The 24200-nt window shown below is 25.2% G+C and overlaps 1 protein-coding gene across 2 annotated transcripts in view; it reads right to left on the reverse strand.

The window, feature by feature from the left end:
• Positions 1–1750: 1750 nt before the first annotated feature.
• The window catches only part of LOC136975294 (DENN domain-containing protein 1B-like), a 44013-nt gene continuing 21563 nt past the window's right edge, over positions 1751–24200 (reverse strand). For both annotated transcript variants that reach the window (XM_067270336.1, XM_067270335.1), the window contains exons 8-21: positions 24099–24152; positions 23874–23935; positions 21780–21878; positions 21454–21504; positions 20262–20307; positions 18808–18909; positions 14224–14451; positions 12041–12181; positions 11522–11560; positions 8412–8480; positions 7400–7492; positions 6282–6346; positions 4117–4327; positions 1751–2825 (exon numbers count right to left, since the gene is read on the reverse strand). In XM_067270336.1, coding sequence (XP_067126437.1) covers positions 2031–2825; positions 4117–4327; positions 6282–6346; positions 7400–7492; positions 8412–8480; positions 11522–11560; positions 12041–12181; positions 14224–14451; positions 18808–18909; positions 20262–20307; positions 21454–21504; positions 21780–21878; positions 23874–23935; positions 24099–24152 — 2055 coding nt within the window. In that variant the 3' untranslated portion in view covers positions 1751–2030. The remainder of the gene's footprint in view (positions 2826–4116; positions 4328–6281; positions 6347–7399; positions 7493–8411; positions 8481–11521; positions 11561–12040; positions 12182–14223; positions 14452–18807; positions 18910–20261; positions 20308–21453; positions 21505–21779; positions 21879–23873; positions 23936–24098; positions 24153–24200) is intronic.

Below are 24200 nucleotides of genomic sequence, written 5' to 3' on the forward strand. Positions count from 1 at the left end.
AAATTATACCTCATTTAGTGGGTATGTAAATTCAAAATTCAATAAGAGAAAGCATAGTAGGGTACAAAAATTCAATGATCCGTAAAAGGTTAAGGGGTATTTTAAAACCAGGTGTTGTGTAGTATAACAAACTCTCAACCGATTGTATTCTAAATACAGGTATGAAAGCCAAAAGATGTAATGACATCAAATAAAGTGACATTCAATCGAGTTTGTATCATTTTCCTTATACAGTAAATATTTCCTCGTAATTATAGGAGAGAGAGGAAATGGGTTATGTGGTCAGAACGTTAAACTATATTTAAAATTAGGAACCAGAACGAATAGCAGAGTTTTCGTTTTTTTAAATAATAAATTTTGATTTTGATAAGGTTCTAAAATATATTTTTTTTTAAATGGTAAGAATTATTATTTTGATAAACATCTTAAAGAGGATTTTTTTAAAGAAATTGTACGGAAATGAATCATTAAAACAATATTTAGGGGATGAATATTGCATTGTTCTAGTGAAATATCACATTTCTGATAAATTTTTTGGGTTTATTTAACTTTCTAATAAAAATTTATGGTTAATTTTGGAAATAGGTCGTCTTTAGAGGAAATGTCAGCCTTTCTAAATAATTACTTTTCAACTAGAAAATCACCAGCTTAACACATTGAATGATTATAAAACAATTAAACATTTTACAAATATATCAAAAATTAAAAACTTATTCTCAAAATAAATGTTGAAACATGTTCATGTTAAGGCCAAAAATATAAATTCTCTCCCCTAGATTAATACACATTTCAAGAAAAAACAAATAAGTGATGTATTAGTGTCCATTTTTAATATAATTTCCAATTTAATGAAATGAATATTGGCATAATTGTTTACTATATATTACAGAAATAAAAATGGAATTTCAATATACAAATTATCATCATTTTATTTTGAACATTCGAATCTTATTAACTACAAAAGACATAACATATTTTAAATGCAACTATACAAAAATGTAAACATTCCAATATGATACTTGATGTTTCCAGTGTGTGGCTATTTAAAAAAAAAAAAAAAAACCAAAACATTGTAACTTTATATATATACACTTGTATGAAAATTACATACTCACAGTTCTTTTCATAATGCTACTTTACATAAACCTTGACAGGTCTTCAAATAGGTAGCTAATAGTTATACCAAGGTAGCAAATTTTTAAACTGCACCCGTAATTTAAGATTCATATTAATAATAGAATAAAAGCTGCTTTGCGGTTGCACTGTGTAAAAAAAAAAAAAATAGTTCAAGCATTAAACTTCCAATATTAAAAATACATTCTTGAAATATTACATCCTACAAGCAACCAGCAAAATATTAATTCATAAATATTGAGAGTATAAATACTTATAAAAATGTGTTGTACAAGTACTTCAAGTATTTTCACAATTATCGTACGAATTCTACACAAGACAGATTACAAAATTGCATGTCATACTAAAGGGGAAAAAAGAAATTGTGAAAGTACTTCCTTGTATAAACAAAATTGTACTAGAGTCTCATTTGTGACGTTATTTACAAGCCTTTAAAAAGCATTCCAAAAATAGCAAATTTTTCAATCAATATTTATAAGGCACTATATGAATTAAATTTTGGCATTTCAAAATATTTTTAACTTTTTGAAAATTCCGTAACCGCAATTAATTTCAATAAACTGTATTCAAATATCTAAGCTATTACCATAAAAAAATCTAACATTTACAATAATCCTTAAATTTGATTTCTTTTAATGGCGATATCTTAATAAAATAAATCGACAATTATACGATTGTAATGTCGACTTTCGTCTTCGATGAATAATTTTAACAATACGTAAAATGATTTTCTATGGTTCCTATAATACACAAATATCCTTAAGTTCTTTCTGCAAAAATAACTTGCTGGGCAATAAAGCAAACTCCTAAATTTTTGAGCCACTTTCCAAAAAACTGGATTACATAAGGCAAATTTTCAGCATATTTCTTTCATTAAAATATTCTAATTTTTATGATTATTGAAAGGTTTCCCATGATTTCATTTGCAAACGTTTACTATTTTCTGAAAAACTATTATCTTTCCAATTAACTAATGAGTCGAACAGATCTTGTTTCCCGTCTACGCTTGACGATTTACTTAATTGTGAATACTGTAATGGAGGAGGAGATGAAAATGAAGAAGCTGTTGACAAAGCCGCAGGTGACGAAGCTTTTCTTGACAATGGAAGGTTTTTCGGAGGAAATGAAGTTTTACTGTAAATATGAGAATTTGATTCCCTGGCATTTTCATGGAATGTATATATTGGAGAAGTGGACTTTGTTGGAGAAGTACTCAAATTTTCAGTTTTTTGAAAATGAGTTGCATTTATTTTGTTGTCCTTTAACCATTTATCAGATGTTATAAATGGATTTGATTTTAATGAAGAATTAGTTTTTGGTGCAATGTTATTGCCTAAGTCAGATGATTTCCTGGGAGGTACACATGGTGCATAGTAAATTGGATTTGTCTGCTGTAATTTTTCTTTATTTGAATCTTGACTAGAAATATTGTTGAATGCATCCTGTAATTCAATTAAGGTATCGTTTATAGTTTTGTGATTCTCATTTGGAAAAACACTATCTTCTTCAACAGAATCCAATTTTATCAATGGAGACTGAGAACTATTTTGATTAGACATTTGTGAAGCACCATCCGAAGCAGTTCTGCGTTTGTTTCTAGGAGGAGGTCTTGGTGCAGGTGGAGGGAGACTAGAAATTCTCTTGCTATTCATTGAAGAGATATTCAATGTTGAAGCCTTCTTTTGATTTACCTGTAAAGATATTTTGATTATAAATACAAAATCATTGTATAGTTATATATTCTAAATAATAAATCTCTATATAAAGATATGATTAAAAAAAATATAATATAATAGCTATATTAGACAAGAGCAGAGAAAATATGCTCTTCATCAGGGGTCTCCAAACTTATTTGACTGTCAACCCCCTTCAAGAATTCCACAATCTTTTATCTACCTCCTCTTCTTTATTTGCTAATACACTTAATAATAATAAATAAATAAATCTGGTGTGAGTCAATATTTTTCCACAAACCATTTTCATAGAAAAAATCTACTTAAAGTATTCAAATTTACGACATCTTTCTCTGTCGTATACAAAACTCATCGAAAAATAATTTTAAATAAACCATTTTTCATTTGACCCTACTAATTTTCAACTCCTAAGGGTCAATATTGATTGCTTTGGGGGCATTTGCTTTAAATAGTAGTAGGTAATATGTCATAATGATATGTCCTGATAAATTTGACTTCAACATACCTTGTGATTATATATAACGTTTTTACTGAAGCAGAATGAAGATTTTTTTATACAAGTTATCAATGCATAAGTATATGTTTTCAGATTTGTTTATTTTTTAATAAACAAATCTAAAAGCATACTTGTGCCAATGCACAAGTAACTTGTATAAAAAATACACAGATAAATGAGCTTAGTCAAAATAGAAAACAGATGACGAGCCAGCTATGATAAAATCATGTTGATCTGAATCTAATTTAAATCTTGTAATAAGAAATTATCAAATTGAAAAAAGAATCTCCAACCTGTACAGTATTTGAGTTAGCTGATACTTTTATTGAAACAGAATACTTTTGAGTTTATAATAATGTTGATTCGAGAACAAACAAATAATCCAATTCTGTAAGTTTTCTAATTTGAAACACAAATACATAAAATTCTCCAAATAATTATCAATTTTAAATTGTTGACATCAATAGAAGGTATCACTTCAGTTTTAGAATGCAGAAATCTTTATAAAACTTAGTTTTATAATATTTCTGTACAATTATGATAATGTTTCTTGTTACATTGCTCTTCTCTGAAAAATACTATTAAAAAAAGTATTTCTCTGCATCCTACAGATCTATCAATACTATAACTTACTATATAAGCATAAAATCTTTATGCCATTACATTAATTTTTAAACGGGCTTTATATTAAAAGATCATATTCTACAAACGTACCTATTTGCTATATTAAATTTAACAATTATTTTAAATTATTAAAACTGATATAAATAATTATTAAGAAACTTTTCTTACCAACTCATCATTAAGAGATTTATTTGCAGGAAGAGTTTTGCCTGGTGAAGTTTTTAACAAAGAACCAGAATAATTAAATATCACATCATGTAAATCACTCATGAGATCAGTATCAACTATAGGAGAAGGAAAAGTGGGTCCATCTACATCAGATAATGATCCATCCGAACTATTTCTCATAAGACTTTCTCTTTGAAGTATTTCATATTGCCTGAAATTATGCAAATTATTGTAATAATACTTGAAAGAAATGAATCCCTTATTTAATATTTAAATATGTTATATTGCATATCATACTATAGAAATTTTATTAAATTATGAAAGTTATCCAAAAGTTATGCAACAAATTTTATTATCATTCATAGCATAATCTCCTTTCAAATCTATACATAAAAACCCATCTACATTATCAAGATGTGAAAGCTTGTATGCCTCTATGGTATCACTCTGCAGTTCTTGGTCATATCCATTTTTTCACTTCAGAAAAGACCTCGTTCTCAACCTCAAATTTCTGGCTACAAATTGCATCTTTGAAGAAATTGCAGGAAACATTCAGACAATATGTATGACTTCAAGTTGTGAGACAATATAAATGCATTTTTTGTCACATTTTTGTGAGAACAAATACACTTGGAAGGTTTTCTTCGGCTTCTTTTATTGCTCTCTGTTTAGAGAGTGTGTCATTTATACATACAGTTTGAAAGATCACTACTTCAGTGTTATTTAATAATGCAATTATGCATATGAACATGAAAGACTTGAAAGTTTTGGCATGCAAATGGTTATTTTTAAAAATTAAATTTACCCTAGAAACTAATGCTGAATTACTCTCTGGATATGATTCATACTACATACTGGGTGTTATAACTTACATTTCACAGATGTTAAAAAAGATATTTTCTATTATTTGCTAAAAGATATTAGTAGTTAAATATTAAATTAATTTCAATTTTGGAAAATGTTTAATTAATACTCAGGAATTAATACCATACACTTTTACTAATCTGAACCTGTAATAATCCAAACTTCACTTAATCCATACCAATTTTGTCATTTTTTTCACTAAATGTTTCAGCCAAAAACAAATATAAGTTAATCCAACTAATCTAAACTTCTCACTAATCTGAAACACAACAATTAGTTCAAATTAAAAAGAATGCATTTCTACATATTAATTAAGAAATGTGCATACTACAGTATAAATAGTTCAGAACTGCACTTGAATATGAGAGATAAAAACCAACAGAAATGCTTTTATTTCAAAAACAGTACATTATTTTTCAAATAAAAGCATTTAAATAAAGAATTATTGACAGAACAGAAGTGGTTGATTTTGAATGTTAACAAAGACTATTAGCTTGATTAAATGGCAAGTGTGCAAAAACTTAGCTATTATTTTTTATTTCTGTTTCTCAAACATTAACATGTTATCACCAAGGAGAACTGAAATTCTTTACAATAACTGAAGTTTTGATACAAAAATTATATAAATTTACTAATTCAGTGTAGTCCTATGAATAAGATATTTTTACAAATATCAAATCATCAGATGGTTTAAAGCATCAAGGCTTCTATATGTGTCCTCTTTTATATGATCCAATTCAGCATTAATTTGTAAGTGATATAAACTGTAGAAAAATAGTACATAATTTGAAATTGAAAGTTCATATTTACTCGATCTTTTATTGGCACAAGTTCTATTCACAGAAATTTAAATGTTTGCCAATATTTATTTATTTATTTTCGAATTTGATATGAATTAAATTTAAATATTTTCCACTGTAATGCTCAGCAATATATCATCCATAGTCCTATTGCCGTTTTTACTGTTTTGTAGATTTTAATTCATTAAGTAAATATGATGGATTATTTTAAACAAGTGAATTTACAAAAGCATATAATATTAAATATTTATAATTATTAAAGTGTGAAATTATTTCATTATTTGTGTAATTTTAGAGAAAAATATGTAAAATTTTTCTTATGTATTAGTAGAGTTGTTCATCTAATTTACCTTTCATAATTTTAATTAATTTGTTGAAAACTTAAGATATTTCCAAAACTAAATTTTGCTAATTATATATCTGTAAAATTTTATAATAAATTTTAACGATGACAATTATAAATTTATTTAACTTAAGCATATTAAACTAGAATAAATATACCTTGAAGATATGATATCTTCAACAACTGCTGCAGTTCCTCTTCTCTCTCTAACATATGTAGTTACCTAAAACACCAAATTATAATTAAATACATTTAAAAAAATTTTAATTAGAAATATAGTTATATAAATATCATTACATAAATGTTTTTATTTTAATAATTCTCTGATTGTAAACTGAATGAATTTCTATAGAATTAAAATTTTTGATATTACATTAACCTTTCAACAGTGGGATAGTCAGGTATGGTGCTATCCCAAAGTAGTGGAGAATAAACGTGGGAAATTTTTAAAGTATTTTTTCATGCATTTTTTCTCATTACCGTTTCGTAAAAAGATTTTGTAAACAGTTATGTCTAGTAAAGAAAAGTCTTTTTTTGTTGTTACATAATTCATTTTTTATGTGATTTTTTTTTTGTGGTAGTTTTTGGCAATACTCCAAAAGAATTTAACAGATATATACGTCCCTCACCACTGCCACATGATCGCCCTTGACGGATACATCCGTCAATCACTGAGGGGATTAATCTTATAATCTAAAAAGAAAAAATAATTTAGTTTCATTAAAATTACAGAAGAAAAAGCATTCAGAAATATGCTTCAACAAAGCATTTTTTTTTTTTTTTTTTCAAAGGTGGAATGGAGGGAGAATGGTTGTAAAACCACATCAGCAGCATCAGAGACATTTGTAAATGAAAACATTCAATATCAAATACAGTAGAGAGTCGTAATCTGAATCAATTGGGGACTGGGATTGTTCGGATTAGTGAGTTGTTTGGATAACCGATTATGTACAAAAAAATATATTAACCTGTCCGATGTTCAAATTTTTCTCCGTTGCGTGTCACTTTGTGTTGAATTTTCGTCGATTTTAAGCCTAACAAAAATTTTATGATGATAATCGTGGCTATTGTATCGTTAAAAATTATTTCTTTATTTTGTACAAACAAAATAAATATATTGAAGAATATAAAAACATGAAAATTATACTTTAAAAGTAAATCTAGTATCCAAAACGTTCGATCCAGCACGACACAGTCCGACTGAAAATCGTTCGGATAACTGGCGATTCGGATTAACGACTCTCCACTGTACTAAAATTAACTGTGAAAAACTTACCTTTTGACTTGATTTATGAGAAAATGAAGGACTTGAGGGGGCACTTCTTGGTTGTGAGTGATGATACAAATTTGGCATATCAGTATGTGTTAACTATTTTAAAAATAAATATAATTATATTTTTTATCCAGAAATCAACAAAATACACAATTTAACATTAATTATTATATTGAACAAATTTCTTAAAGAAATTCAATACAATAAGTAAAAAATATCTACTGTAGAACAGTAATTATTATAAATAAACTTAATAAATATTTTTTAAATGATTAAATTGCATATTAATCACAGTGTAATTTCCCATCTTTTATTAAAAATATATATTGATTTTGTATCAATTAATACATATAGGAATTCATAACATTAATTAATTAATTTCAAATTTGATGTACAGTACTTCTGGCTATTGGAGTGCATTTCTTCCTAACTTATCATAACAATCACAAATGAATTAAAATGACTGTTTTCTCATGATTTATGACTTTTTTCATGATATTTAAAATGATGAAAAACTTTTATTAAACTTTTAAGTTAATAATCTCATTCTTAATAATATTGAATCCAATTGAGGAGGAATGAGTAATATATGCAAAATGCATGATAGAATTAATACATAGGAATAAAATAAAATGAAAAAACAGTCACTTAAAGTCATTTGTGGCCATTATAATAAGTTTGGAAAAATGCACTCTAACAGCTGGATGTATATCAAGGTTATTAAAACTGAACAAGAAGCAAATTATACTACAGAATTTCAAATCTGTTTCTCAATCTAAATAATTTATGACATTATTAATCACTATAGTTAATAAATAATAAACACTATAGTATTTTGGTATTTTCAACAGAAAAAGAAAATGCGACAAAAACTTATTTTTGGATTACTGTTTTTTAAACTGTAAACTTCATGCATTCAAGTGTAGTTTGAAAAAAGTTACACAGCTTTAAATATTTTAATAAATATTTGTTGAGAATTTATAATAATAATAATAATATAATAGTATATTTTAACCTTTTGATGCTGAATATCTTGAAACCTGGACCTGATATCCTTATATGCTCTTTTACTTGTGTCTCTCACCTATAATACAGAAAACATTTTTTTAACATTAAAATAAGAAAAAAAGTTATAGTTTATTTTCTAATAATAAATTATTTACAGTAGAAACAACCATGCAAATAATTTCTCAAAGGAAAAAAAAAATAACCACCACTGACACACAACATTCCTATTAAATTACTGTTTACCTAAATTCCCTCAGTGCACATTCAGTCATATTTTGTTATATATATTCTGATTGTTAACAAGGACTGAAAAAATTTTATGATAATACTATCAATCATTAGATGAAATGAAAGAATCTTCTTAGATTAAAAATTATTCTATTTTACAATATTTTTAATATGAAATTATCAAGAAAGAATTTAAAAGTAAAATATAATTTGAAATAATATAACTTTAAAAACACTTTCAGCATTTTTAATAATAATAATTTACTCTGTTATTTATTTATAAATAATAAATGCTGCTAATTTCATAATTTACATAAAATATAAAATTATGAGAAAAACTAAACAACTGTTCAATCTTAGTGTGAATCCTACAAAGAAATAACAAACTAAATCGATTATGATATATATTAAAATTTTTTATTTCATACGTTTTAACTACTTCTTAATAAAGAGTCTGAAATAGTAGCCCCCTGAACAAATCAAATTTAATCAGAAATTAGTTTATATAAAAATAAGATTTAAAAAATTAACAAAGTGAAGGTATGTGAGGCCTTATCTTCCCTCTTTGAGAGGAACAGTCAACATTTCTATGGATGATTTAAGATGGTGTTTGTATTTTTTGTTAATGCTGTTTGTTTTTTTTTTTTTTGGAATAATTTTAATTCTGTCTGTATCCAATGTATAACTCCAAATGTGACTACTAGGACAACATATATACTGATTGCTTTAAATGTGTTTTTTGCATTCAACTGTGTGGTTGGTACTGAGTTTAAACTGTTATAATCTTTAAGTAAATTCAGTTGCCTAACAGTCCTTAATTATACTTTATTATCAATTGTCTACTTGTCTGAAAAAAATACTTGAAAAATAGTATACTGGATTAATAGTGATGTCAACAGAAATAGAACCTTTGATAAAGATAAAAAATGTGTAAATTTAGTCTATATACCAAAGATGTTTGAAAGAGTTAAAACTTTTTTAAAAGGAAAAGTAACTTTAATACCCGAAAAAAATTATTTAATTAAAAGATATTTATAATCTGATTAAAAAAACTAATATAATGGAAGAAAAAGGAATTGTTTATTCATTTAATTGTAATTGCGATCCAGCCAAAACATATATAGGAGAAACAAAGAGAAAACTGGGAATAAGAATAAAGGAACATATACGTGCAATACAAGGAAATTATGCAAATTCTGCAGTAGCAGAACACTGCAATAATAATGGCTGTGAATTAAATTTAAACACAATTAAAATTAAGGAAAAAAATCTAATAATTATAGAAGACAATTATTTGAACACATCTATATAAAGAGAGAAAGCAACAGAATTAATAATAATTTAGGATGTATAATCCGCCAATCCTGGAACACCATAATCAATGACGTAATCAAAACGCAAAAGGTATAAATAGAAGATAGAAGTAAGAGACGATTAGCTTATTAGTTTAATTCAAACAAAGTTCAATGTAAGTTTTTAAATAAAAAATGTTAAATTTGTAATTTTTTTTTATAATTTTTTAGTTTTTATTTTGTATTTAATACAGAAAAATGAAATTATGCAAATACTTCTTCAAAATATAATTTGGTCACACATTGTATTCGGATGAGAATTTTCTGTAAGTTTTTAACGTTTTATTGTCGGGGAATTTAGTGTTATCTTAAATTTTTTTGTATCTTATTTATTTGTTTATTATATTTTAGAATGTCATAGTAATACTGCTGAAGAGGGACATGTTAGCCCGAATATGTGTACAGAAAAAACTACTACAGGTGATAAAATAAAGAAATTTTATTTTTCTGATTCTGATCTCATCTTTGTGTCAATACCTAAAACACCAGTATAAAGTCCTATTAATAAGTTATGTCCAGGTAGATAATTGATAATAAATGTTATAATATTTTATTAGTCTCTAGATTTTTGCCTGTTCTGTGAGTTGAGACTGTTGAATCCTAAATATCTGTACACATCACTCTCATCCATGGATTCAATAATGTCTTCATTTTCAAGTGCAAGGTCCTCCCACTTCAAAATTCCTTTTTCAATGTAAGTGTTTTGCATTTTTCTAGGCCAAACTCCATTTGAATGTCAGCGGAATAAGTGTGTGTAACTTCTATTGGGTAATTTAGTTGTGCTTGTTGGATTCATCTTATTTAACCCATGTACCATGATAGACGAGCTTATTATTATTATTTCATTTCTCTTTCATTTTAACTATTTTAACTATTTACCATTTATTAAATACCTAGTAATTAAAATAAAAAAGATGATTTGCAAGATATTGTTTGTGCTTGTTACTCTCCTGCTACATATTGCAAAATACACCTAAATCTTCAACATTTATTTACTATAAGCTCAAGAGATAATATCTGAAACTTTTTTTAATGTAACTTTCTACTATGAAAATTCTTTGTTTTGTACTGTAAGACATTTCCATTAAGTACAACACTTAATTTAAACAACAATAATGAGCTAGTACTACTTTTGAAAGTCATTCAGATGCTATCAATTTATAGCATAGCAAAACTCTTCATAAATCCTCTCTTATCAGGTGATCAAACAAACAGAAGATTTGTGAAGATATATTTTTCATATATTTTAAATAAGATATATTTCTCGAGTTAGTTTTTAAATTTTGGAAATCAGTTACTGAATGAATGTCGTAAATTTTATAAATAATTTTTTAAAGCATGATATTTATAGTAAAAAAAAAAAATCACTATATTAATAATAATTAATAGAGGAGAAAAAGTATTTTTAATAGAAATATATCTGAAAAAATCAAATCATATATACTACAAAAAGTTTTAACTGATGGTCATAATTGAGAGAAAACACTATAAAAATTAAACACAAGAAATTTTTTAATATAAAACCATCACTACTAACCTTAACTTTCACAGATTTCAGAAAAGCACCACCTTCTTTCTATAACAATAATTAGAACACATTAATCATAAAAACATATCATATGAAAATATTATCAATTTTTTTTAACACTTAAAATAAAAATTATTATTTAAAAAAAATTATCATTAATAAAAGCTTTAAAAAAACTTCATTTAAAGAAAATCAGTAAAGTAAACTATTACTAATTTTCTCTTTCCTCAAAAGAAAATGTGACATGAACTAAAGTTTATAAATTATAAGCTTATAAATAACCACATTGATAATTCTAGATTAAAACGTATAATAATTTGACAACAATGGCATAATACCATATATAATGACAGTAATGGCATAATAAAGTTTAATAATTTTATGAATTTTTGTATTTAATCTAATTTCAGATAATTATTAATTAAATGTTATGTTTTGTTTCTTATTTTTTTAAAATACTAATTACATAATATAGATTCATAAAATAATCATCAAATTTCCAAACAATATCAAATCTACGTAACTTACTTTCATACTTGTTAGCCATTCTTTATATTGTGTTTTTAATCTACTACTAGCTTTTCCTTCATATGCTGTAAGTTCAAATTCAAATTCATCAGTAAAGCAACCTTTACCAGTATTTAACATATGCAATCTGCTCTCTATAAACTAGCAAAAGAAATATAAAAATGTTTAAATATTATAATAATATTTTTTGTAATATAATAATAAAACAATACATATATTAATTCCTTACAAATTAACAAAGACAAAAATTTTTCTTTGCAATTCTTATTACAGTTAGATCAATTCATTTTAGTTAATTATTATTTTATAAATGATTAAATCAATAAAAATTTTCTGAACAATAAAATTTAACATTACATAAACCTTTAAAGCATTCAATTTACTTTAATTAATTACAATACAAAAATTTAACTTCATAAACTGAATAAAGTATGACATAAACTAATGACAATTATTTAAGAGATTACTTAATTTTATGCTTTAAATGAATATGTAAGAAATTTTTAAGGGAGTTTAAATTATAATTTTATTAATGTTGTTCACTATTTGTTTGTTATGTCTCAAACCTTTGACACATTAACTATATAACTTTATTCAGAATATAAATGCATTTTAATATGATTTCTTGTAAATGTAAAACCAGTGATATAATACTACAAACGGCAGAAAATAAACAATGATAAAAATTTGTTAAAATTATTGAAAATATTTTTAAAATTTATAAGAAAATAAGATACAACAATGAAAAAGTAATTAAAGATATGTATTACAAACTTGGTAAAACTTAAAACACTCAGATGCAATACAAACGAGAAAAATTTTTTATAATTATAACCTCTGATATTGAGGATCAAATAATCAAGGCAGTTAAGACATCAGCCTGCCATTCTGGGAACCTAAAATTGAATCTGGGCAAGCAACTCTCCAAGAATTTTCCAGTGGCAATCAGTCCTAGATATGTCAAACCCCAGCCTTCATCACCTAGCCACCCATACTTTGGGCATGGCTGAACCCACAATGGACATGGAAAAAACTTCCTTAGCGCCCACAGGCAGAAAGAGTAAAAAAATAAAAATAAAAAAACTCTGATATTGGATCATTTTGAAAATTAATGGGTCTTATCATACAAATGTGATGAATCTTTGTCACTAAAATAATTTTCATTTTTAAGTCATTAATTTTTTTAAAGTGAATCTAAACAACTACTCATTGACAGATATACAAACAGTAAAATAATATGAAAACATTTCATTTTAAAAATTTCATCATATTTATTCCCAAACTGTAATTTAATACATTTTAAAAGATACATCAGATATTATAAAAAGCTCTGTTCAATTTTATTTAACTTAGCTAACAAATGAAAAACAGCAACTGAATATTGAATATTTAAATAGAAGAAAGAATGTTGAATTTAGATTTATTTATTTGACTAAATTTCAACATTGAATGTTATATGTTTTACATGCCGTGTAACAAGTTTCTCTCAGTTTGCTCAGAAACTTAAAATTTGAAAATTTCCAACACATTTAAAAATTTATGTACAGTATTATTCTCAGCCTTTTGGAATGCTACAAACTGTAAACCATCACGATTAATCAAACATTAAAGCTAATGAAATGAGATCAAAGGTCAAGCCCACTTTTTACACATCTATTTAAATAAATAAGCATTGTTTTATTATTACCAGAAAAGGAAAAATAAAAAAAGGCATAAACTATTAAATTGTAGAATAATTCTAAAAATTATACTGTAGTAGGAAATTAGTGAAACAAAAAAAAAACCTTTAAAATGCAGCCTTTTTATTTGCTATATTAAACGTTCCAAAACAAAGTTCATTACAGAAATCAGAATCATTCGATTTTTCTGTTCCTGAGAGAAGGCCATTCGAAATGGCTAAAAATGTTTGGAAAAGTGAATAAAAAGGCTGCATTTTAAAAGTTTTTTTTGTTTTGAGGTACGAGTTTTATTCAAGTGCAGTTACAGAAGAGTGGAAATTAGTGCAGAAATGGTATAGTTTTAAAGAAAATAGATGTTTTCCAGCAGTGTAGAAGAAATGACTTTTGGAAAACTTTGGCACAACTGACAAAGCACTTGCATTGCTGATATAACTATATTTTATTCTATTGTATAAATCTAATTACAAGAACAGTTAGATTTACTTCCAAATAAGTAATACTTACTTGTTGAAATATCTGTAATTCCAACATTTTTTGAAGAAATGGCTGAATTGGTGCAGGCCGTGACTGAACAAATGCAGTTGGATTAAAACTAATTTTTTCACCCTGACGTAGTCTTAATGCACTCCAATAGCCACCTATCAATTGTACTAGAGCTCGAAGAAATGCTCTTGGAATACCATCTCCCAAAATTGTGTTTGGATTTTTCAATGTCCTTTTTAAGGGTGTTACCTATAAGTATTGATTAAATTATTTCAATATCATTTTTATTTATACATTCATAACTATAAAAAAAATAAAATAAAATATTAATAATGGAAAGAAAACTTTATTACATTAAGCAGTTATTTTTATTTTATTAAAAATTGCCAGTTTAATTTCATATATCTTTAGATTAAAAAAATGAGATAACATTGTTATATTCATGAAAAAATAAAAATCATAATAATAATAATGCCATAGATAAATATATAAAACTAATTAGATGAATGTTGGCTGTTTGGGTCTGAGCATTACATATAACTAGAATAATATGCAATAATTCAAAATTTAATAAAAAAGATCAGAATTCAATACAAATTTTAGGAAATTTTCTCGTTCTTTAAACTGTTCCAATTTTTTGATTGCACTAATTCTTTTCACCACGTTAAAAGGTAGTGCAATTATTATGTCTCACAGTTTTCTTAAAGCAACATATGCTAATCCGGGAGCAGTTTTTTTTCTTCCTTATACCAACTACAGCTTTATCAAGTGTTAACCTGAGCCTGTGAATTGTTAAAGCATGCACAACTGTCAGTGAAAACTGTCAACATGGGCATTCACATTCACCATCTTTTCATCAGGATATGATTGGCAAAATGGGAAAAGCATCCTCATATAGACAGAGACCAGTATATCAAATTTTACTATACTACAAATAGTTAATAAAGGTGATCTTCTGTCTTTATCATATATAATGTCAATTACAGTTCCAAGACACCATTAACTAAACCACTGTCAGTACAGTATTTTTACTTAGCATTACTCTGCAACAAATCATTAAGTAAAGAGTTGAAGTAAGACCTTGAACTTGCTATCTGCAATGCTGTTATTATATTCAGTTATTAACTACAGAACCACCTTTCTTGACAAGTGCCATTTTGTTAAACTCTAACCTGTTCATTAGTTGAAAAATTCTTATTGTATGTTCTGAATTTCTATTGACCATTATGTTGACTCATTGAAATATATTAGTGGTACCATCTATTGGAAGGTTTTACTCCTTAGGCTGTGTGCATTGTTATGAGTATATGAATATAACATCAAATATGTTAAATGTTTTATTTTGTAAAATAATTATTCAATTTTTTAAAATATTTAATCAGTTCTTACAAACACCATAAAGAGTAAGTATATTGACAAAATGTTCAAGCTTTTGTCTATAGTAGAATCCCATTTATCCAGCTCAAATGGGACCGGGCACAACCCAGACAGTGAAAAATCCAGATATCTGGAAAATCTGTTAACAACATAAATAACTCAGTTTATATGCATTTTATTTTATTATTTCTAATTTCTTCTTCACTGTAACAACCATTTTCTTTCTTTTAAATGTCATTTTCACAGTATTTACTTTATGCAAGATTGAAGGTGACTGAAACTCAAATAAACAATAGTAGCTGTGAGCATTGAGTGAATAATAAATCTCAAGGCTGCAAATGATAAAGTTACTTACACATTGACTGCCATTAGATATGTAACATTTTTATTAGTGATGTAACGAATATTCGGTTACTATCCAGTATTCGGCCGAATACCGAATATTTAAATCACTATTCGGCCGAATACCAAATATTTAATCACTATTCGGCCGAAAACCGAATACTTAAAAACAGGAGTAAGAAATTACAAAAACACAGTAAATTAATCATTTTGGTAACTTTTATTAACGCTGAACATTAAATTATAATTATTAAAGTTAATAAGAAATAGCATCTAACTATAGTATTAAATTATTTCGTAATTAAATAATATTATAGCCTTTATCTAGCCTGATATCTTATGGAATTGATGGCGTGTAGGTTAGAATGTATCGGGCATTAATGTTATGTTCGTATTCGCGTATATTTTTATATTTTTTACGATATTTTAAAATGATTTACGAAACGTTTTATTGAAACTTATCGTATTTAAAGAAAGAATTATTTATCTATTTCTAGAAGATGAGTAACTAATATATAATTTATTTTATACATAAAGCAAAGAATGAGCATTTCTAATTATATACAAAAGATAACATTTGAAATCATGTTAAATTTTAAAAATATTGACAAAAACAATAGCAACAAAATATCACAAAACTTCACAAATAGAAACCCCAATAATATATTTGAATTGTTCCACAACTGGGGAGAAACTAGATCATATGTCCTCACTAAAGTATATCCTTAGGGTACTATTCAATATACAAATACGTAGTAAAAACAAAATTTTAGTGCTTAATTAAAAAGTTAAAAAGATTGATTGCAAATAAAATAACTTAAAAGTTATAACTTACATTTAAATACCAACAACTGCCAAATCGTATCGGGCTATTTACAGCTATTACATAAATTATAAACCAATTTGGGACTAGAGGTAGATGTTAGGCTCCATCTCATATTAACTTTAATAATTATAATTTAATTAATTAAATTAAATAATTTAGAGCTACTGGAAGAAAAAATCGTAGTGACAGCGGGCCAATAGAGAGCAGGGTGCGCGATAATGCAGTTTGCGCGCCAATTTTCGTACGTGCATTAATCAAGCCGAATAGTTTGGCTGAATATTCGGCCATTCGGCCACGCTCCTGGCCGAATATTCGGTATTCGGCTGAGGCCGAATGTACTATTCGTTACATCACTAATTTTTATTCAACAGAAAAGTAGCAATTTCTTTTAATTGAAAATTTTAAAAGGTTACAAAAGATTCAACAAGTAAACTCAAAGAACTTTCATGGATTGCATAACAATAAACATCATATACAGATTCACAAAAAACAAGCTGCAATGATACACTCAGGCAAGAATGTACCTAGAAATTCTTAGATTTTTTTGCATGTACAGATATTCCATGTGTCTATCTTTTATACTTCTGACACAGGGATTTTACTTTATAATCCAGATTAATGAAATCCAATAAATGGGGTTCCACTGTATCAAATTATCATGTTACACACTGTTTAGGTACTTTGAATTAGCAAATTTTTTGCTTAATCCTCAGACTATAATTTCACTTTGGAAAATTCAACTTTAATTTTTTCTCAAATTTAAGAATATATGACTAACAGTATTTATGAAAAAAGATAAATAATAATGAAACTTATTCAATATCTAATAAAACCACAGTCAATATAATCTGCCTCTGAGACCAAAAGTCATCAATTCCATATTAATTTTATTAGTTTTAAACATATTATAATAATTTCATTATACAATGAATTAAAACAATGCTAAACCAACTAACATATGAAACTACCATTTTATATGACAGGAAAGTCTTTAATGAGTTGTCAAAAAATAATAACAATTTTGAGCATTTACCAGGCATGAATATATGTTTATTGAAATCACTGCTAGTCTGCTTTGAATCCATTTACATTTTTTTTACAAAGTTACAAAATAACCATTTAATAATATGCATAAATTTATTATTTTGACTGTTAAACATATAAAAATGGTCTTATCTCCTTCTGGAAATAAAATATAAATTTTCTTTCATTTAAATAAATAATCATTAAAAATTAAATTAATTATTAAGCCATTAATACTTAATTAATTTAGTAAGGAAAATTAGTTTTACAACTGTAATAAGAATTTTATTTGCAAAACATCTTTTACATGTTTACTATCTTTGATCAAAATAATAGTAATATTGAATAATTATTTATATTTAACAAAAAGAAAGATGTAATTTAAGTCTACTGAAATTTAATTTTGATTTTCAAAAAACATATAAATTGTATTGATAAATTTTAATTAGAAATTTGCAGTGAAAGTTTAATCAGAAGGGATATAATAGTAAACAGTCATCTTAATATTCATTATTCAATGGAAATTACTAATCATTATTTACAGTTATACATACATACATACACATATTGTTAGTCTATTAATTAATTACATTGAAATATTTATTCCGTATATATTAATAGCAAGAATACATATATTCTTAATATTTTTGTATAGCTTTCTAAATTAGCCAAAGCAAAATAATTAAGAATTGAAACGAATATAAAATATATATTCATGTATTGATCTCCTCTAATAAGAAATAAATAGGCTACATTAATGTGCGTAGTTAATCCAAATAAAAAATGTTAAAATGAATATCAAAACTTTTAAAATTCCTAAATGGCATTTAGCTGTTGTTTTCATTTTTTTCTGAATAAAAATTAAATTGTAAATTATTGCTATTTTGAAATTTTCCATTTGCTAATTGCCAAATAATATATGAAAAAACTTTCAATATTCATATCTCATTACAACTTAAATTTATTAACAATACTGAAATATCTTTCTATCTATGGCTTATCATTTCATCATTTAAAATGCACTTGTTAAAACTTACAACTTCTGATGGCAAAGAATCCAAGTCATGAAAAGGTGTTTCTATTTTATTGGTATCAACATCAAATAACACTATTTCTCCCAATTCAATGCGTTTAACTCGCTGTAAAAAATTCAACCATATAAAAATTTATAAGTATATAATAATCTAAATATGTTAAAATTAATAATATAGAAACTATAGTGGAATTTAAAACATTATTAATTTTAATTAACTTAAAATATTCAATTCATAATTCTTTATAATTCAAAAGTTTTATTTCATAATTTTGAGCTTCTCATAAAAGCATGTGTTTAAAATTGTTGGATCATTTTAAGATCCAACAATTTTAAACAAGATTCTGGTAAATTATTGATATCATACAAGTAATAAAATATATAACAACAAATTATTACTGTTATAATTTTTTATATATACTAAAAATTAATAATAAAAAATATGAAGAAATAGAAGTTAGTAAGGATTATGTGAGAATCTAAGGCCGATACTTTTTGTCTAAATTGATGTAAAATTTAATAATTTAACAAAAGACCAGTGTTTTCAGTCATGAGTCGTTGAGATTTTCTTTCATTTTTGAAGCAAGTTCCTGAGAAAAAATGTTGTCTTTGATATCAACTCAACAAGGAAGACCCTTGTTGCTTCTCTCTTCAGGTAACCCAAATTATCCCTGATGACTGGACAATTAAAATGAAATAAATGGGGCCAAACACAAACCACTCGGAGCTGGAAAACCGAAATTGAAAGAAACAAGAAAGTTTGCATCCAGAACAAAATAGTTTTCCACCAAAAATGCAGAAAACTGCAGCCAGCTCCTGCCAAAACTTACAAAGAATATCTGTAAAAATGAGGTAATGTTGCCTTAAAATTGTAAATTCTCTCTCTCATTTGTTAGGTGCTAAAGCAGTCAAATAATTAATTAACTGGTTCAATAGTTGCAGAAATAGAATTTAGTCTAATAATAGAATTTAAGAAATATGTGTAACTTTCATTTATATTTTTGTTATCAATTGTCTTTTATTAACAAAGTCATTGTTGTGGTCTAATAATGACAGTCTTGTATTATGGTCTAACTCCGTTGTCTTACCCACAATCAAAATAGTTCCTCCTACAAAATCCAGAAATTAGCTACAAAAACCCATTTGCATCTTAGTCTGTGTAATTGACTAAGTGGTGTCAGGAATCCTGATTGAAAGATTCATTCAATCTTTTAAAAAAAAAAAAAACCATAAAAAATGTGTGATGGGGTCAACCGAAGCATCGGAAATTCACAGATTATCTAATGATAAATATTTAATACTAAAATAATTTCTAATGTAAAACCTAAATCATATATTAAAAAACTTAAAGAAAAAGTTCTATTTTTAAAATTTAGTTTTTATTTTCATTTTTGATAAACGGAAATTATGATTATTATTCAAAAATATTTATTAATATGAAAAATTCAGTATACATACCATTAGTGTAGACAATGGGACACCAATAAGAAACGGCATTGGAGCACTAAAAAACATATTTATCAATTTTTAAATCAATTAATGATAATCAGAATTGAAAGCAACTAATATATTTTATATAATTGTTAAATATAAAAAATCATTATTGAGATGTATATTTAAATTTTACTCATCCAAAATTATTTACATCTATTATTTTTGATATGCAGACATACTAATTTTGTGCATATGGGTGTAAATTAAATTTATAATTAATTACAATTAAATGCACAAATAAATTTATAATATAAATAATAATAAATTATATAAATTAAACCAATAAATTAGTTAGTAAAATTTTTAAACGTTTTTAAAATTTTAAATTATGATCGATAAGAAATACTAAAACAAATAAAATAAATATAGAAGAATACTAAATTTATTGAAAAATCTTGAATGAACAGGCTAAATAGCATGCTATACAAATCACGAAATAGTATAAGGAATGTTTGCAAGTTAAGATCTTGAATGGTGAATGTGTTCGATGAATGTGAGATAAAAAATCAATGGAAAATAAAGTTCTTATGAAATATAAGTTATTAAAATAAAAACCTGTTATAAAGATGTGTAAAAAAATTTTTAATGAATAATAAATAAATAATAATGGATGTCTAATGTGTGAGAAATATAGTTAATAGAATATTGGTAAATTGAAGATCACTTTTAATGTAGAAAACAAAAAGTAAATGGTTGTGTAAGCTGCACATCATGATATGTAAAGAAATTTTATGAAATTAGATAATACTGTATATAAATGTAGTAATAATTTTATTTTAGCCAACAGAAGAAGGGTGGAAACCTGAAACTCATATTGGCAAACAAATATATAAAACATACAGCATTGAATAAAGTGATGTATCAAGAGAACTTATATCACCACCCCATTGTGAAATAAAACTGATATTATCTATAATAATCAAAAATCAGCAATTAAACAGAGGCTATATTGTTATTTAAAAAAACTTTGAGAAGCATTTAAATTCCATTGCAATTACGAAATTATTAATTAACAGTAAACAAGATATTAATGAATATTTCACATGTGAAATTTAATTTTTAATAAAAAATATATTATTATTTAACATGAAAATCATTTGTTATTAAAAATAATCATCATATATTAATATAATTTCAATAAATGTACTTTTTATACCTTAAATAATCTAACAGATGATTTGGAAGCACAGGAATGAAAATATGCTGCCTGAAAAATAAATTTAAAATGTAAAATCATACACAGTTTAAATCTTCAAAATAAAACTATGAATTATAAAAATACTCAAATACTATAAATTTCAATTTAAAAATAAATTCAAATGATTTTGTTTAAAAGTTAAAAAAAAAATTCAAAAACTGCTTGTTAATTTATCTCAGTTTAAATATATTATTCACGCATTGACATATACCAAATTCATCTGAAAACAGGACATCAAATAAAATTTTAATTTAGAATGAAAATGTAGATTAAATGTCACTCACCAATGCATTGGATAAATCAAAGCATTAGCTGCTTGAACACAAGCACTTAGCCGACTGAGTTTTTTTGAAGTAATTAAAATTCTTCTTTCATGAAGCATACTGTAAAACAATTCCTTTATTTCAATAATCATAATTAAAATAATACCATAAATATATTACTATATTATTATTATTTTATAAAATCATAAGATAAAGAATTAAATTTGATTAATCACATTAAATTCAAAATATATTAATTTGACAAAAGACAACAGTTAATACTTAAAACAAATAATATTTAACAAATTTTATTTAATACATTAAAAAAAAATTAGAAGAGATAATATATATAATTTGAAAATGAATACATTTAAAAACCATACATAAAAATCACAAAATAAAAAAAATTTTTAACGTCATTCAAATATTGCCAATTAAATTTGAATCAGATATAAATTCAGATTTATTTACTGTTTTCTATAATCAACTTTTGATTACAGAAAATTTATTTATCAAGTAATTTAATTCAATCAATTTAACATTAAAACAATATACAGTAGAGAGTCGTTAATCGGAATCAATTGGGGACTGGGGTTGTTCAGATTAGTGATTTGTTCCGATTACCGATTATGTACGAAAAAAACTATTAACCTGTCCGATGTTCAAATTTTTCTCCGTTGCGTGTCGCTTCGTGTTGAATTTTTCTCCTCTGCGTGTCGCTTCGTGTTGAATTTTCATCGATTTTAAGCCTAACAAAAATTTTTATAATAATAATCGAGGCTATCGTATCATTAAAAATTATTTCTTCATTTTGTACAAACAAAATAAATATATTGAAGAATATAAAAACATGAAAATTATACTTTAGAAGTAAATCTAGTATCAAAAATGTTCAATTCAGCACGACACAGTCCGACTGAAAATCGTTCTGATTACCGGCGATTCCGATTACCGGGGTTCCGATTAACGACTCTCTACTGTAGTATAATTGAAAGAATAATCTTATTTTAATTGTTATAAATATATTTTTAATGTGTCATTATAAAATTGAACAACATTAATTTGTGAAAGAGCTGAAAAAATTAAAAACAAAAAGAAAACTTTATAGAGATTGATCTACTGGCATATGAGCTACAAAAGGAATTAAACTAGTATTGTTAGAGAAGAAAAAATACAGCAAGTCCTCACTTAACATTGTTTCATCATAACAATGTTGAGGAAGGATACAAGTATATTTGTAATCATTTACAATTATTATTGTTGAATTTTCTTTATAAAGAGTGAAATTGATTCTATGAGGTGGAAAATAAATGCTGGAGGTTGCAAATACAATCCAATTAGAATAATGTAAACTGAAGTATATCTTGTTTACATCATTTATGTTATGGTAAATTAGTTACACTATATGCTGTTTCTCTTAACATTGCAGTTTCCAAGAATCTATTGATGACATTTCATGAGAACTTGTATATAAAAAGTTATCAGACTTCCAATTTAAAGTAAAAGAATATTCCAACTAATTTTTTATATTTGTTACAATGTTTAGTTTAGCAATTTTTTAAGACTTTTTGCCTATATCACATACACAGGCTTAGTTAAATACTCAAGAAGGATTTTTGAGTTTTATCAGATATATTTGACTTATATTTTATTATTATTATTATTAGCTTTTGTTATATTTAATGCATTTTTCAAAAATATTGAAACATACAATTATGTTTTGAGAATATATATATTTCAGGGTAGGAATAAAAAAAGTTGACTTAACTAATTTTCAAATAAAAAAAAATTATTCAGCATTTTGCAATCTTTTAATCCAAAGTGATTATATAATATGTCTATATTAATTTTTTTTATCAAATTAATTATATCATTATCATTGCATTCATTATTATTATTATTCATATATTTCATTTTTATAATAATTTTAAATTCTTGTTTTTCAAATTCTGTTATATGCTAAGTCTTACAGCAACAGAAGCTAAGATAGCTTCTGTTATCTTAGCTTCTGTTACTAAAAACATTTAAATCAAATAAAAATAATTTATTTTTTTGATAAAAATTGTTTATTTAATTTCAAATTTTATAATTATTTATCAAAAAGTTTATATTTACCTAGCAAATATTATCATCATATTTTGGACCTCGACGGCATTGTAATATTCTGTCAAATTTCTCTGAAATTAAATTTTTTAAAGTCAGTAATATATTATATTTTAAAATATATATTTCTTCACTTAAAAATTTCTTATTTAAATTCTTTATGAAATTTTCATAAACTGATTGATCCATATAATTATGTCGATATTTATCTTAAAATTGAAATTTCTTAATACTCACATTTTCTGGAATACTTGGTAACTTATGATGATCAGGACAGTTACTAATAAATTCCTTTAATAAAAATTCACTTAATTATATTATGTTAATTTTTTATTTGTT

The sequence above is a fragment of the Centruroides vittatus genome, unplaced genomic scaffold, assembly GCF_030686945.1.
Source record: "Centruroides vittatus isolate TY-2023 unplaced genomic scaffold, ASM3068694v2 contig_370, whole genome shotgun sequence".
Classification (NCBI taxonomy): Eukaryota; Metazoa; Arthropoda; class Arachnida; order Scorpiones; family Buthidae; genus Centruroides; species Centruroides vittatus.